The 13,266-nt window shown below is 32.3% G+C and overlaps 2 protein-coding genes across 4 annotated transcripts in view; one reads left to right on the top strand and one right to left on the bottom strand.

Moving 5' to 3' along the window:
• The window catches only part of LOC111051664, a 60,325-nt gene extending 57,477 nt beyond the window's left edge, over positions 1–2,848 (bottom strand). The window contains exon 1 of the mRNA XM_039443419.1: positions 2,490–2,848. Within this exon, the coding sequence (XP_039299353.1) occupies positions 2,490–2,522 (33 nt within the window). The 5' untranslated portion in view covers positions 2,523–2,848. The remainder of the gene's footprint in view (positions 1–2,489) is intronic.
• Positions 1–13,266, top strand: part of LOC111054618 (beta-1,4-glucuronyltransferase 1-like) — a 139,952-nt gene that overhangs the window by 48,136 nt on the left and 78,550 nt on the right. The window lies entirely within an intron of this gene.

Genomic DNA, 13,266 nt, shown 5'->3' with positions numbered 1-13,266 from the left:
TTATTTCTCTCATATAAGTACAATTTTCTAGTGCAATCATTATTGATACGGTGATACAAATTTAAAAGAGATAAAACCTTGCTTCTGGCTTTCCAACACTCATTATCAAACCAAGCTTGCTTTCGTTCAAAACTAATTGAACTTTGACCGTTTCCTAGAGCAAGACCCACTTCTCGAATACATTCTGTGAGAGTTTGGCTTGCCTGATCGACATCATCACTTAATACTACATTATTAACTCTACTAGCTATCTTATCTTCATATTTTTCTCCGATAACTTTATTCCAAGCCAATTTCGGCAGTAACGGTAAACATTGATACTTATCAACTGTTTTCTTACCTACATTCAATACAACTTCGTTAGGCAAATGGTCAGAAAAAGCCTGAGGAACTACTTTAAAATCAGCTACATAATTTAAATAATCTAAATTAATAGCTGCAATATCATTTACAGAATTGCCCATTGCTCCAACAAACGTCATTTCTCCTTCTAGATCGCCCTCCATTCTTCCATTTAATATAATAAATCCCAATTCTGTACACATATCTAAGTATCTACACCCCCTACTGTTAACTATAGTATCTTTTGAATTTCTTCCACTACTTAACCCACTATACACAGTCCGACCTACATAACTAGACATTTTCTGTTCTTTACCGATTCGAACGTTTTTATCTCCTATCACTAGAAATCCCTCATCTGAGTTTTGCAGCAATACATTGTTCATCTCTTGAAAATCTCTTTCCCAGTTATTACAGTTGATATACAGGCAATACATTTAGGAAAACAGAATTATCTAATTTTATAACAATCGCTTTCATATATTATCAATATTTTTAAAATTCAACTTATCTCTGAAATCTGAGGTTTTATTAATACCTAGTAACATACCCCCACTAGCACGACCAAACTGAGAGCTTTTTTGCGCATAACACCAGATCGGTGGGGAAGGGTTGTAGGTAACCAGGTCACTTGCCGCCCCCAGGGAAAGGGTATTCCAGAAAAATTTAATAGAAATCGATGGAACAAAACTTCAGCTATCATGTGATACCACTTTCAATTTTGGGCTCAATAATCACGCCGTCAGCGGGGTGGAAGGGTTGTAGGTAACCAGGTCACTTGCCGCCCCTTCAGGGAAGGTGTTTTTCAAAAAAATGTGAAACTAGGTATGAAGGTATGAAGAAACTCGTCAAAAATATGATACAGTACCAAGTTCTGAAAAGCTAAAATATCATTGAATAATCATTTTTTAAGAAAAATGAAATGAAAACTTGAAAATCAGTTTAATGTCCAGGTCAGAAGGTTGGATATTATTCAATTCTGATTATGATCTAACATAAAATTGGTGAAATTCTTATAACTATGTTAGTTTTGAATAGATTGATTTGAAACTCCATGGGTGTGTTAATTGTATGAAGGGAAACGTTCATGATTTTTTGTAGAATTTCCCTACGTTCCCTTCTCCGTCCCAAACCAAAAAAACATGGTAGTTCTGATGCTACATGCGAGAAAATTCAAAAGTCGCGCTATTCTGAGCTTCCTCTTTGCTTCGCGGCAAGGAACAGGATTGGATTAAATCGCCCGCGGAACAACACTATTGGTCTACTCAGAAGCGCGACTTTTGAATCCTCTCTCATATACCATCAGAACTACCATAATATGTTTTCGGTTTAGGAGTGAGGATGGGACGTAGGAAAATTCTACAAAAAATCATGAACGATTCCCTTCATACTATTAACACACACATGAAGTTTCAAATCAATCTTTCAAAACTAACAAAGTCATAAGAACTTCTCCAATTTGTTGTTAGTTTATAATCAAAATTGAATAATAACCAACTTTCCGACCTGGACATTTAACTAATTTTTGAGTTCTCATTTCATTTATGTTAAAAAAAAGATTATTAAATTATATTTTAGCTTTTCTGAGCTTGTGATCATATTTCATATTTTTGACGAGTTTCTTCATACCTATTAACACAATCAGGTATCTGATATGATACATGAAAGATTATTATATCTTATATGATATAATCTTATATGATACAGTTCTTGAGTAATTATCATTCATTCTGTATACTCTTGTATATTTTTGTCATTGAGTATACACCTAACTGGATGAATACTTCTTGTACAAATCAATTCGTATTCCGTATAATTCAATAATATTCTAGTAATTTGAATTAGAATAAAATATTATATGAGGAACTGTCATAAGGCTGTTGGAGAATGTTTATTATAGAATGTAGTAACAGTTTGTAGTATTCAACGTTTTAATTCAAGTTCAGTATACTTTCTTGTGCATATCATTTATCATTGTCATATACTGTACGATAGGTATCGATTGAAACTTGGAATAAATTTGAATATTAGGCGGTGTATTTAAAAAAAATAATAGGCGATGTTTGGCAAAGATGAATTATTCCAAACAATATTGTGATTGTGTTGTCGAAATGAGTAAAAATATAATAAATAAATAGCATACTTACCATATTACTCCCACTGGCGAAAAATTGTTTCATTTAGGCCTTCACCTCCAGCCGTATTTTACAGATAGTTGATATACTATATATATATATTTAGAATAATAATTATAGTTTTTTTCTGATTGTCAAAACTTCTAGAATGAATTAATATTTTTTCATAAACAAGAAATGTTTGCAAGTAGTTGTATTATTAGGTTATAATATTAAAATTGTAGGCACGGTAATCTATAATTGCAATGATACTATCATGGCAGAATTATATCCCGCGATTGATAAGGATTAGCAGTTTATTGGAAATAGATGAGCTAATTGGATGAGCTTCCTCTGTGTCAAGGTCTATAAAAACCTATTTATAGACCTATTAAAAGTACGGTATTGAAAAGTATTCAGAATTATATAAAAATATTATATAGGCCTATTAAAAAGTATTTATAGACCTTGCTCTGTGCTTATCAGATAACATTTATCAACAGTGTACCATATTGCTCTGTAGTTTCTGTAATAAATAATAATTGTCCAATGTTCAAGTGTAAGTAATAAATATTGTAAACTGTAATTAGTTATCACGTGCCCTTTTTTATTTTATCAAATCACTACTAGTTTTAACTCATTAAAGACAATTTACGCTTGAAATTGGCTCTAATGAGTTGGACCTAGTTATGATTTGATAAAATAAAAAAGGGAACTTGTTAACTATCATTGTGTTTTGATCATTTTAATATCCTTGAAGAGAAAAGTTTGTATCTATGTCAGTAATCAAGTCAATTACAGTACAATTGGATATAAGAGGAACATAATCCTGACCATCGAACAATGATAAATTGTGTTTTCAAATCAAAAAAGTATCACATGTATTAATAGCTGAAAATATGTTTATATCAAGCCACGTTTACACCAGAGTTGTCAACAGAATGTTGTTCACTAACAGTTTTCTTCCATAAACGATGTGAATATTCCAAGTAGAAAACAAGTTGAATGTTGCTGTGATTTTTAAGAAGTCGGCAACAAATTTCCAAAATTTGTTGCAGATTTCTCTACTAATATTTGTTGGCCATATTTGTAGCCCATGCTCCACAAGGGTATAATTGAAAACTTGACCTACTGAAATCTTGAAGAATTAAAATTAGGCCTATAAGCATCCTTTTAGTGAATTGAAAAAGTGAATGTAAAATTTCATGCTAATTAGTCCAGTAATTTCATACATGGACTTCCTATCCTGAAGCCTACTTGGATATATGATTCCTTTATTATATTGATAATCATGAATATTCATACATTGACAAACAATAACAGAATAGAAAAAACAGTAGCTAGAGAAAAACTTTTTTATTATAAATAATATTTATTCACAACAAATAAATTAGAATTCAAGATTCAGAACTGGCACCACACAAGTTGATCAAATAGTTGGAACAATGATTTATTATAAATTATTATTTATTGGCCTCCACATCGCCCCTTGTAGCCAACCCTTTCCACCTCATGAAGAGTATCATACAATTGTACTATATTTACAAGTAACATATCATTTTTCACGAATATAGAGCTAGGTGCCCAAAATTTATTAACGATTGAATCATTTAGTAGGCTAACATTTTTTGTTTTATGTTTTGATAAATATTACATATTTCACAATAATTATGTTTCGGCTATGATGCCATTATCAAGTTGAAATTTTTTACAATACCTGTAATTAAACATTTAAATATTTTCAATAAAGTCATTTATTCATATTCATATTAGATAAAAATATTCAAAATTAAAGTACCTAGTAGTACCTAGACCTTTGTTTTGTTTTGGCTGTGATGCCAATATCAAGTCCATATTTACAATATAACATGATCAAGTCGGAATATTAAGTAAATCAAATAAACTTGACTTGAACTAGTCTAAAGCTTTAACCTATCCTTATCCTATCCTAAGTAATTTCATGTTTCACTAGTCCTCAGTGAACCTATACACAGTACTACTAAATTTCAAAATCTTCTGCTCATTGATTTTCGAAAAAAGCTTAGAAAACGTAGAAATAGTGACAATCACTGAACACTAATGAATGATCAGTTTTCAGGAATAACCATTTTCAACTACAATATGGGAGAAAATATTTTGATGGGAATTCCCCTACATAATCCAGATGCATTGGAATCCTGGTGATAGTTTGTTCATAATATACTGAAAATATGTATTGATCTCTAATGAATTTTCTACAAGCTCAGTTTTTACCAAATACATTTTTCAAATTGAAGATCTTGTAAAGTTAATACAATCAGAATCCCGTGAAAACTGTGCTATACAAAATTCATAGTTTATAATAACATTTTCCAAATTTTGGACGCATTTTTGAATGCGTTTTATTGAAAAGACTATGCTTGTACAAAGTTAAAGCTTCACAACATATTCTGACAACGTGAAGTTTGAAGTTTCTTTTCAATTTTTCTAAAATATTTCGACACCTGTGCACTACAAGTTCACAGAGCGTTAGGAAGCCTGTACCTTTGGTGTTATTTTGTAGCATCAATATATTCAATATAAAGCATGATAATATCATTCTAGAATGATGTTTAAAAATGCATATAGAACATTGATAAACAGAAAATAGACGATAAATAAATGAATGAATTTATTTCTAGTTAAAAAATATCATAACATCCAGTAGAAATTAATTCATTAAGAAAGATATAGTAATAGTAATTCTATAATACCGTATTATAAAGTATAGATTTGGCTTACACACATATGGGATGGGAAATTCGCGAATGAGGCATTCGCGTGAGAACTACTCAACTGATTCACTTGAAATTTTGTACGATGATTCTTGATTTACTGAGGAAGATTATATTTTATGCCTACCTACATCATGTTTGTTAATTAATGAGTAATAAAAACAAATTTATTTATTCTGTGATACAAAGAGGATGAAAGAGCCAATCGAATCGTTTTATTATTGATTGTCAATATTTACAATTGAATATGTTCAATATCAAAACCTAAATTCAATCTGAACCACTATTCAGTGCTTTAAAAATACCCTTGCGGAGTATGGTTTAACTGCTGGTATTATTTATATTTATGATTATAATTATTCTATGAGTCTAGTTCAAGCAGCATAATTATTCAAGGTTTATTGGTGATAATAAACTGGACTTCTGTATATGGCACAAAAAAACTGAAATCCATTTGAAGACAAAAATTTAGATTCTATCATTTTAGATTATTTTGGATTATATTTATTATGTATTCCAACGCTGGTGAACAGTGAGTAAATAAAATAACTGTTGTAGCTTATAATATTGTTTACTTATTATTAAATAGTATAATAATATATAAAAATAATATTGTTTAATTATTATTCTAGAAGAATCGCAAAGCGTAGATTTGTAGAGAGAAGAATAAAAAGAATTTGATTTATGTAGGTACTGAAATTCCAATTTCCAATACAGTTTATCAATATAGATGTAATAACGACATGATAGTCATTATTCAATAACATTCCTAATTAGCCAGATATAATCGATTATATCTGTATAATCAGTATTTACTCACTGTTCACCAGCGTTGGAACACATAATAAATATAAGCTCTTGTTCTATAATGAAAGTTGTTCTATAAAAAAAATTATTTATTTATGTCAAGTGAATAGTAAGGGAGAGTAGGTGAACAAGAGTGTGAGAGAGAAGTACTGTATATACGACACACCGGTGTCATATGCGGAGATCGCCCACTATGTACAGAACGCCCATGAATGACGTCACGCGTAAATGACGTCACACCTATCCTATCGTAACTATGACGTCATTGAGGGGTATTTCTCTCCCCACAACTCCGCTCCCTCCGCTTGCTCAATACCCTTTTTCTCTCTCGACACCATGCTCAAACCTCACTCTCACTCATTCTCTCTCATAGAAGACTTTGCTCTGTCAAAGTTTCTTCCTCTCAATCATATACATTCCCTCTTTCTCACACACGTGCTCCCCTCCCACCGCTCGCTCAGTACAATCATTCTCTCTCGACATTCACTCTCAATCGTTCTCTCTCATAGAACACCATACACAATAGTAATATTATAAGGAAAAAATAATAATTCCGCGCGCGCGCGCGCGCGCGCGCGCGCGCGTACCTGATGCTCTGTCAATGTATCTTTCAATCAATCCTATACATTCCTTCTTTCTCACACAAGCACACACGTCTATACAGTACTTCTCTCTCACACTCTTGTTCACCTACTCTCCCTTACTATTCACTTGACATAAATAAATAATTTTTTTTATAGAACAACTTTCATTATAGAACAAGAGCTTATATTTATTATGTGTTCCAACGCTGGTGAACAGTGAGTAAATACTGATTATACAGATATAATCGATTATATCTGGCTAATTAGGAATGTTATTGAATAATGACTATCATGTCGTTATTACATCTATATTGATAAACTGTATTGGAAATTGGAATTTCAGTACCTACATAAATCAAATTCTTTTTATTCTTCTCTCTACAAATCTACGCTTTGCGATTCTTCTAGAATAATAATTAAACAATATTATTTTTATATATTATTATACTATTTAATAATAAGTAAACAATATTATAAGCTACAACAGTTATTTTATTTACTCACTGTTCACCAGCGTTGGAATACATAATAAATATAATCCAAAATAATCTAAAATGATAGAATCTAAATTTTTGTCTTCGAATGGATTTCAGTTTTTTTGTGCCATATACAGAAGTCCAGTTTATTATCACCAATAAACCTTGAATAATTATGCTGCTTGAACTAGACTCATAGAATAATTATAATCATAAATATAAATAATACCAGCAGTTAAACCATACTCCGCAAGGGTATTTTTAAAGCACTGAATAGTGGTTCAGATTGAATTTAGGTTTTGATATTGAACATATTCAATTGTAAATATTGACAATCAATAATAAAACGATTCGATTGGCTCTTTCATCCTCTTTGTATCACAGAATAAATAAATTTGTTTTTATTACTCATTAATTAACAAACATGATGTAGGTAGGCATAAAATATAATCTTCCTCAGTAAATCAAGAATCATCGTACAAAATTTCAAGTGAATCAGTTGAGTAGTTCTCACGCGAATGCCTCATTCGCGAATTTCCCATCCCATATGTGTGTAAGCCAATTCTATACTTTATAATATTATAGAATTACTATTACTATATCTTTCTTAATGAATTAATTTCTACTGGATGTTATGATATTTTTTAACTAGAAATAAATTCATTCATTTATTTATCGTCTATTTTCTGTTTATCAATGTTCTATATGCATTTTAAACATCATTCTAGAATGATATTATCATGCTTTATATTGAATATATTGATGCTACAAAATAACACCAAAGGTACAGGCTTCCTAACGCTCTGTGAACTTGTAGTGCACAGGTGTCGAAATATTTTAGAAAAATTGAAAAGAAACTTCAAACTTCACGTTGTCAGAATATGTTGTGAAGCTTTAACTTTGTACAAGCATAGTCTTTTCAATAAAACGCATTCAAAAATGCGTCCAAAATTTGGAAAAATGTTATTATAAACTATGAATTTTGTATAGCACAGTTTTCACGGGATTCTGATTGTATTAACTTTACAAGATCTTCAATTTGAAAAATTTATTTGGTAAAAACTGAGCTTGTAGAAAATTCATTAGAGATCAATACATATTTTCAGTATATTATGAACAAACTATCACCAGGATTCCAATGCATCTGGATTATGTAGGGGAATTCCCATCAAAATATTTTCTCCCATATTGTAGTTGAAAATGGTTATTCCTGAAAACTGATCATTCATTAGTGTTCAGTGATTGTCACTATTTCTACGTTTTCTAAGCTTTTTTCGAAAATCAATGAGCAGAAAATTTTGAAATTTAGTAGTACTGTGTATAGGTTCACTGAGGACTAGACAGTTTTGGGAAACAGATAATCAAACTATTATTATGAATAACCACCATTATGAAAAATGGTAATAAGAACAAATAAAACGTTTACTACTGTACTCATCACCATAATCTAATATCATGAATAATCCACATTAAGCTCCTTTTTCAATGCACCAGCCATTTTAATTCGTACCCAAAACCACTAACCGTACACACTGGTTTATTACAACTGAATATCTATACTTGGCTGTGAATCAATAATATCAATTATAATATTTTAGTTTGCAGTACAAATTATTCAGGGCTCAAATCGCCAGAAAAATCGTATATTAAAAAAAGTCTCCAGAACAGTCGTCCTGTACGATATTATCCACGCCTAAGCTTCTGAGCTTTCAGTCTTTGTAACATAAAAATAAAATTTTTTTATTGGAAAAAATAAAACAATATAAATTCAAGTTTCTGTGAAATAATTGCAACAGTTGAAAACGATTCAATTCTATTTTTTCTTTTTCTTTACTCTTATTGTCAGTTGAGGGTTGAAGACATAGCCAGGATTTATGTATTGCTGTGGGAGGGGCCAGAAGTGAAATATTAAATATTCAATAATTAGGCTAATGATTACCTACATAGGTTGGTATTCACCAAATACAATTTATATCAAAAACACAGTCACGTAAGAACAATATGGACCTTATTTGTGAATCAGATTTTATAATTCATGGCTATATTATATTAAGGTGAGCTACATCATACATATATCAGTTAATCTCAGGTATGCAGCATAAGTTATTCTTGACAGGGGAACATTCAAGAGTGAGAACTGTTCATTGTGAAGGTGCGTACAGGCTTATGCGCCACGAACACGCGTATTTCTCTTTTCATCAGCTAATATTATGCCTATTATATCTGTACTTTACTGTTTCTGTACAAATGCAGAAGATATAGAGCTGATGAAAAGCGAAATACGCGTGTTTGTGGCGCGTAAGTCTGTACGCACCTATAGAAAGAGGGGTTGTAGATTTCTGAAACCTGGTTAAAGTTATACACTTATCAATTTATAAACTTTATAAAAACACAAGATTTGAAACCTAACTTCTAGGCTGGTCACATATTGCGACGACACGCGACGTGACATGATGTAACCCCAGTCTGCTATAGGCCCTATGAGTTAACATCATAAAATTATAATGTTCATTTTTCAACATAAATGAAATGAGAACTCAAAAATTAGTTAAATGTCCAGGTCGAAAAGTTGGTTATTATTCAATTTTGATTATAAACTAACAACAAATTGGAGAAGTTCTTATGACTTTGTTAGTTTTGAAAGATTGATTTGAAACTTCATGTGTGTGTTAATAGTATGAAGGGAATCGTTCATGATTTTTTGTAGAATTTTCCTACGTCCCATCCTCACTCCTAAACCGAAAACATATTATGGTAGTTCTGATGGTATATGAGAGAGGATTCAAAAGTCGCGCTTCTGAGTAGACCAATAGTGTTGTTCCGCGGGCGATTTGATCCAATCCTGTTCCTTGCCGCGAAGCAAAGAGGAAGCTCAGAATAGCGCGACTTTTGAATTTTCTCGCATGTAGCATCAGAACTACCATGTTTTTTTGGTTTGGGACGGAGAAGGGAACGTAGGGAAATTCTACAAAAAATCATGAACGTTTCCCTTCATACAATTAACACACCCATGGAGTTTCAAATCAATCTATTCAAAACTAACATAGTTATAAGAATTTCACCAATTTTATGTTAGATCATAATCAGAATTGAATAATATCCAACCTTCTGACCTGGACATTAAACTGATTTTCAAGTTTTCATTTTATTTTTCTTAAAAAATGATTATTCAATGATATTTTAGCTTTTCAGAACTTGGTACTGTATCATATTTTTGACGAGTTTCTTCATACCTTCATACCTAGTTTCACATTTTTTTGAAAAACACCTTCCCTGAAGGGGCGGCAAGTGACCTGGTTACCTACAACCCTTCCACCCCGCTGACGGCGTGATTATTGAGCCCAAAATTGAAAGTGGTATCACATGATAGCTGAAGTTTTGTTCCATCGATTTCTATTAAATTTTTCTGGAATACCCTTTCCCTGGGGGCGGCAGACCTGGTTACCTACAACCCTTCCCCACCGATCTGGTGTTATGCGCAAAAAAGCTCTCAGTTTGGTCGTGCTAGTGGGGGTATGTTACTAGGTATTAATAAAACCTCAGATTTCAGAGATAAGTTGAATTTTAAAAATATTGATAATATATGAAAGCGATTGTTATAAAATTAGATAATTCTGTTTTCCTAAATGTATTGCCTGTATATCAACTGTAATAACTGGGAAAGAGATTTTCAAGAGATGAACAATGTATTGCTGCAAAACTCAGATGAGGGATTTCTAGTGATAGGAGATAAAAACGTGCGAATCGGTAAAGAACAGAAGATGTCTAGTTATGTAGGTCGGACTGTGTATAGTGGGTTAAGTAGTGGAAGAAATTCAAAAGATACTATAGTTAACAGTAGGGGGCGTAGATACTTAGATATGTGTACAGAATTGGGATTTATTATATTAAATGGAAGAATGGAGGGCGATCTAGAAGGAGAAATGACGTTTGTTGGAGCAATGGGCAATTCTGTAAATGATATTGCAGCTATTAATTTAGATTATTTAAATTATGTAGCTGATTTTAAAGTAGTTCCTCAGGCTTTTTCTGACCATTTGCCTATCGAAGTTGTATTGAATGTAGGTAAGAAAACAGTTGATAAGTATCAATGTTTACCGTTACTGCCGAAATTGGCTTGGAATAAAGTTATCGGAGAAAAATATAAAGATAAGATAGCTAGTAGAGTTAATAATGTAGTATTAAGTGATGATGTCGATCAGGCAAGCCAAACTCTCACAGAATGTATTCGAGAAGTGGGTCTTGCTCTAGGAAACGGTCAAAGTTCAATTAGTTTTGAACGAAAGCAAGCTGGGTTTGATAATGAGTGTTGGAAAGCCAGAAGCAAGGTTTTATCTCTTTTGAATTTGTATCACCGTATCAATAATGATTGCACTAGAAAATTGTACTTATATGAGAGAAATAAATTTAAAAAAATATGTTACGAGAAACGTAAAAGCTATGAGAAGACTCTAATAAATTCAATTTCTGCCGCACAAAACTCTAGGGACTTTTGGCAAGCACTGAATAAATTTAAATTAAGGAATAATATTGTAAATAACGCCATAACTCCTCAAGACTGGGTAAACTATTTCCAACACATCTTGAATCCCGAAATGTTAGCTTTACCTCATTTCTATGCTGAACCTTACATAGTTGACAACAGATTAGATAGAGATTTTAGTAGGGAAGAGCTGAGTAGAGTTTTCAAATTAGTAAAAAATAATAAAGCGCCTGGTGAAGATCAGATCCATTCTAGTATTATAAAAATGCACCTGATAACTTTCTAAACAAATTGCTGAATGTCTACAATTCTATATTTACATCAGGTAGAGTCCCACATAGCTTTAAGTCGTCAATATTTTTTCCCCTTTTCAAGAAGGGTGAGTGCGATGTAGTAGCTAATTTCAGAGGCATTAGTTTTTTATCAACATTTTTCAAAATATTTGCAGGGTTAATTCTTAATAGACTCAACTGCTGGGTGGAGGAAGATAAAATCTTGAACGAGTTTCAGGCTGGCTTTCGTAAGGGGTACTCGACCATTGATAATTTATTCGCCCTAACATCCATCATTAGTCTGCGGCTGGCTGAAAAAAAAGGGGTAGGACTATATTGCTTTTTTGTGGATTACTCTGCCGCGTTCGACTCAATTGATAGGAATGCACTATTTTATAAGCTTAGTCTCTTAGGTCTCTCAACAAGGACATTGAATATTTTGAGGGCATTGAATGAAGGCACAACTTCTAGTGTATGGTGTACTGCCAATGGGGGTCTCTCCCAACGTTTTGAAACGAAGTCAGGCTTGAGGCAAGGTTGTTTGTTGAACCCGTTGCTTTTTTCCCTATTTATGAATGACTTACATGATGAATTAGGGGGAGGATTAATAATAGGTGGTAAGAGGATTAGGGTTTTATTGTATGCCGATGACATAGCTTTGATTTCGGACTCGCCAGTGGGACTCCAGTACATGATAAACAATTTAGAGCGTTACTGTGGAAGGTGGAATTTAAGAGCTAATTTAGATAAGTCAAAAGTAATGGTTTTTAGGAACGGGGGAAAAATGGCTAGGAGCGAGAAATGGACATATAAAAATGAGCAGATAGAGTGTGTCAACACGTATAAATATCTGGGGGTAGTTCTAACTCCAACCTTGAATTTTGAAGCTCAAGTGAGTGATAAATTAGACAAGGCAAAATTAGCATTGAATGTGGCATGGAAAGGTATTTTAAATAGTAGTAGTGTAGATTTTTCAGCCAAATGTAAGTTGTTCAAAGCTTGTGCAAGGGCGATCTTGTGTTACGGAGCACAGGTGTGGGGTTTTAGACAATATGATAGTGTAGAAAAGTTGCAGCGCCTTTTCATCAAGAAGATTTTTGCACTTCCAATAAATACACCGAATTATATGTTGTTTATTGAAACTCAACTAACACCTCTATTCGAATATTGCCTTAGACTCCATTACAATTATATTCTAAGAGTTATGAAAATGAAAGATGAAAGGCTCCCTAAATTCCTGGCTCAACAAGTTATTCAAAAGAAATGTTTCTGGTTCAAAGAGTGGAAGAAATTAAGTAATCAAATTGGTATAAATTATGAGTACGAAGTTAATTGGGATGACTCATTTAAAAGAATAATCACAGGTTTGAACAAGATGCATAGGGAAATTTTTTTGCGGGATGCTCAAGATGGGCGTTTCCACACATGGTACAAA

The sequence above is a fragment of the Nilaparvata lugens genome, chromosome X (genome assembly GCF_014356525.2).
Source record: "Nilaparvata lugens isolate BPH chromosome X, ASM1435652v1, whole genome shotgun sequence".
NCBI lineage: Eukaryota > Metazoa > Arthropoda > Insecta > Hemiptera > Delphacidae > Nilaparvata > Nilaparvata lugens.
Note: the sequence above shows the minus strand (reverse complement) of the source record. Positions and strands in the feature narration are given on the sequence as shown.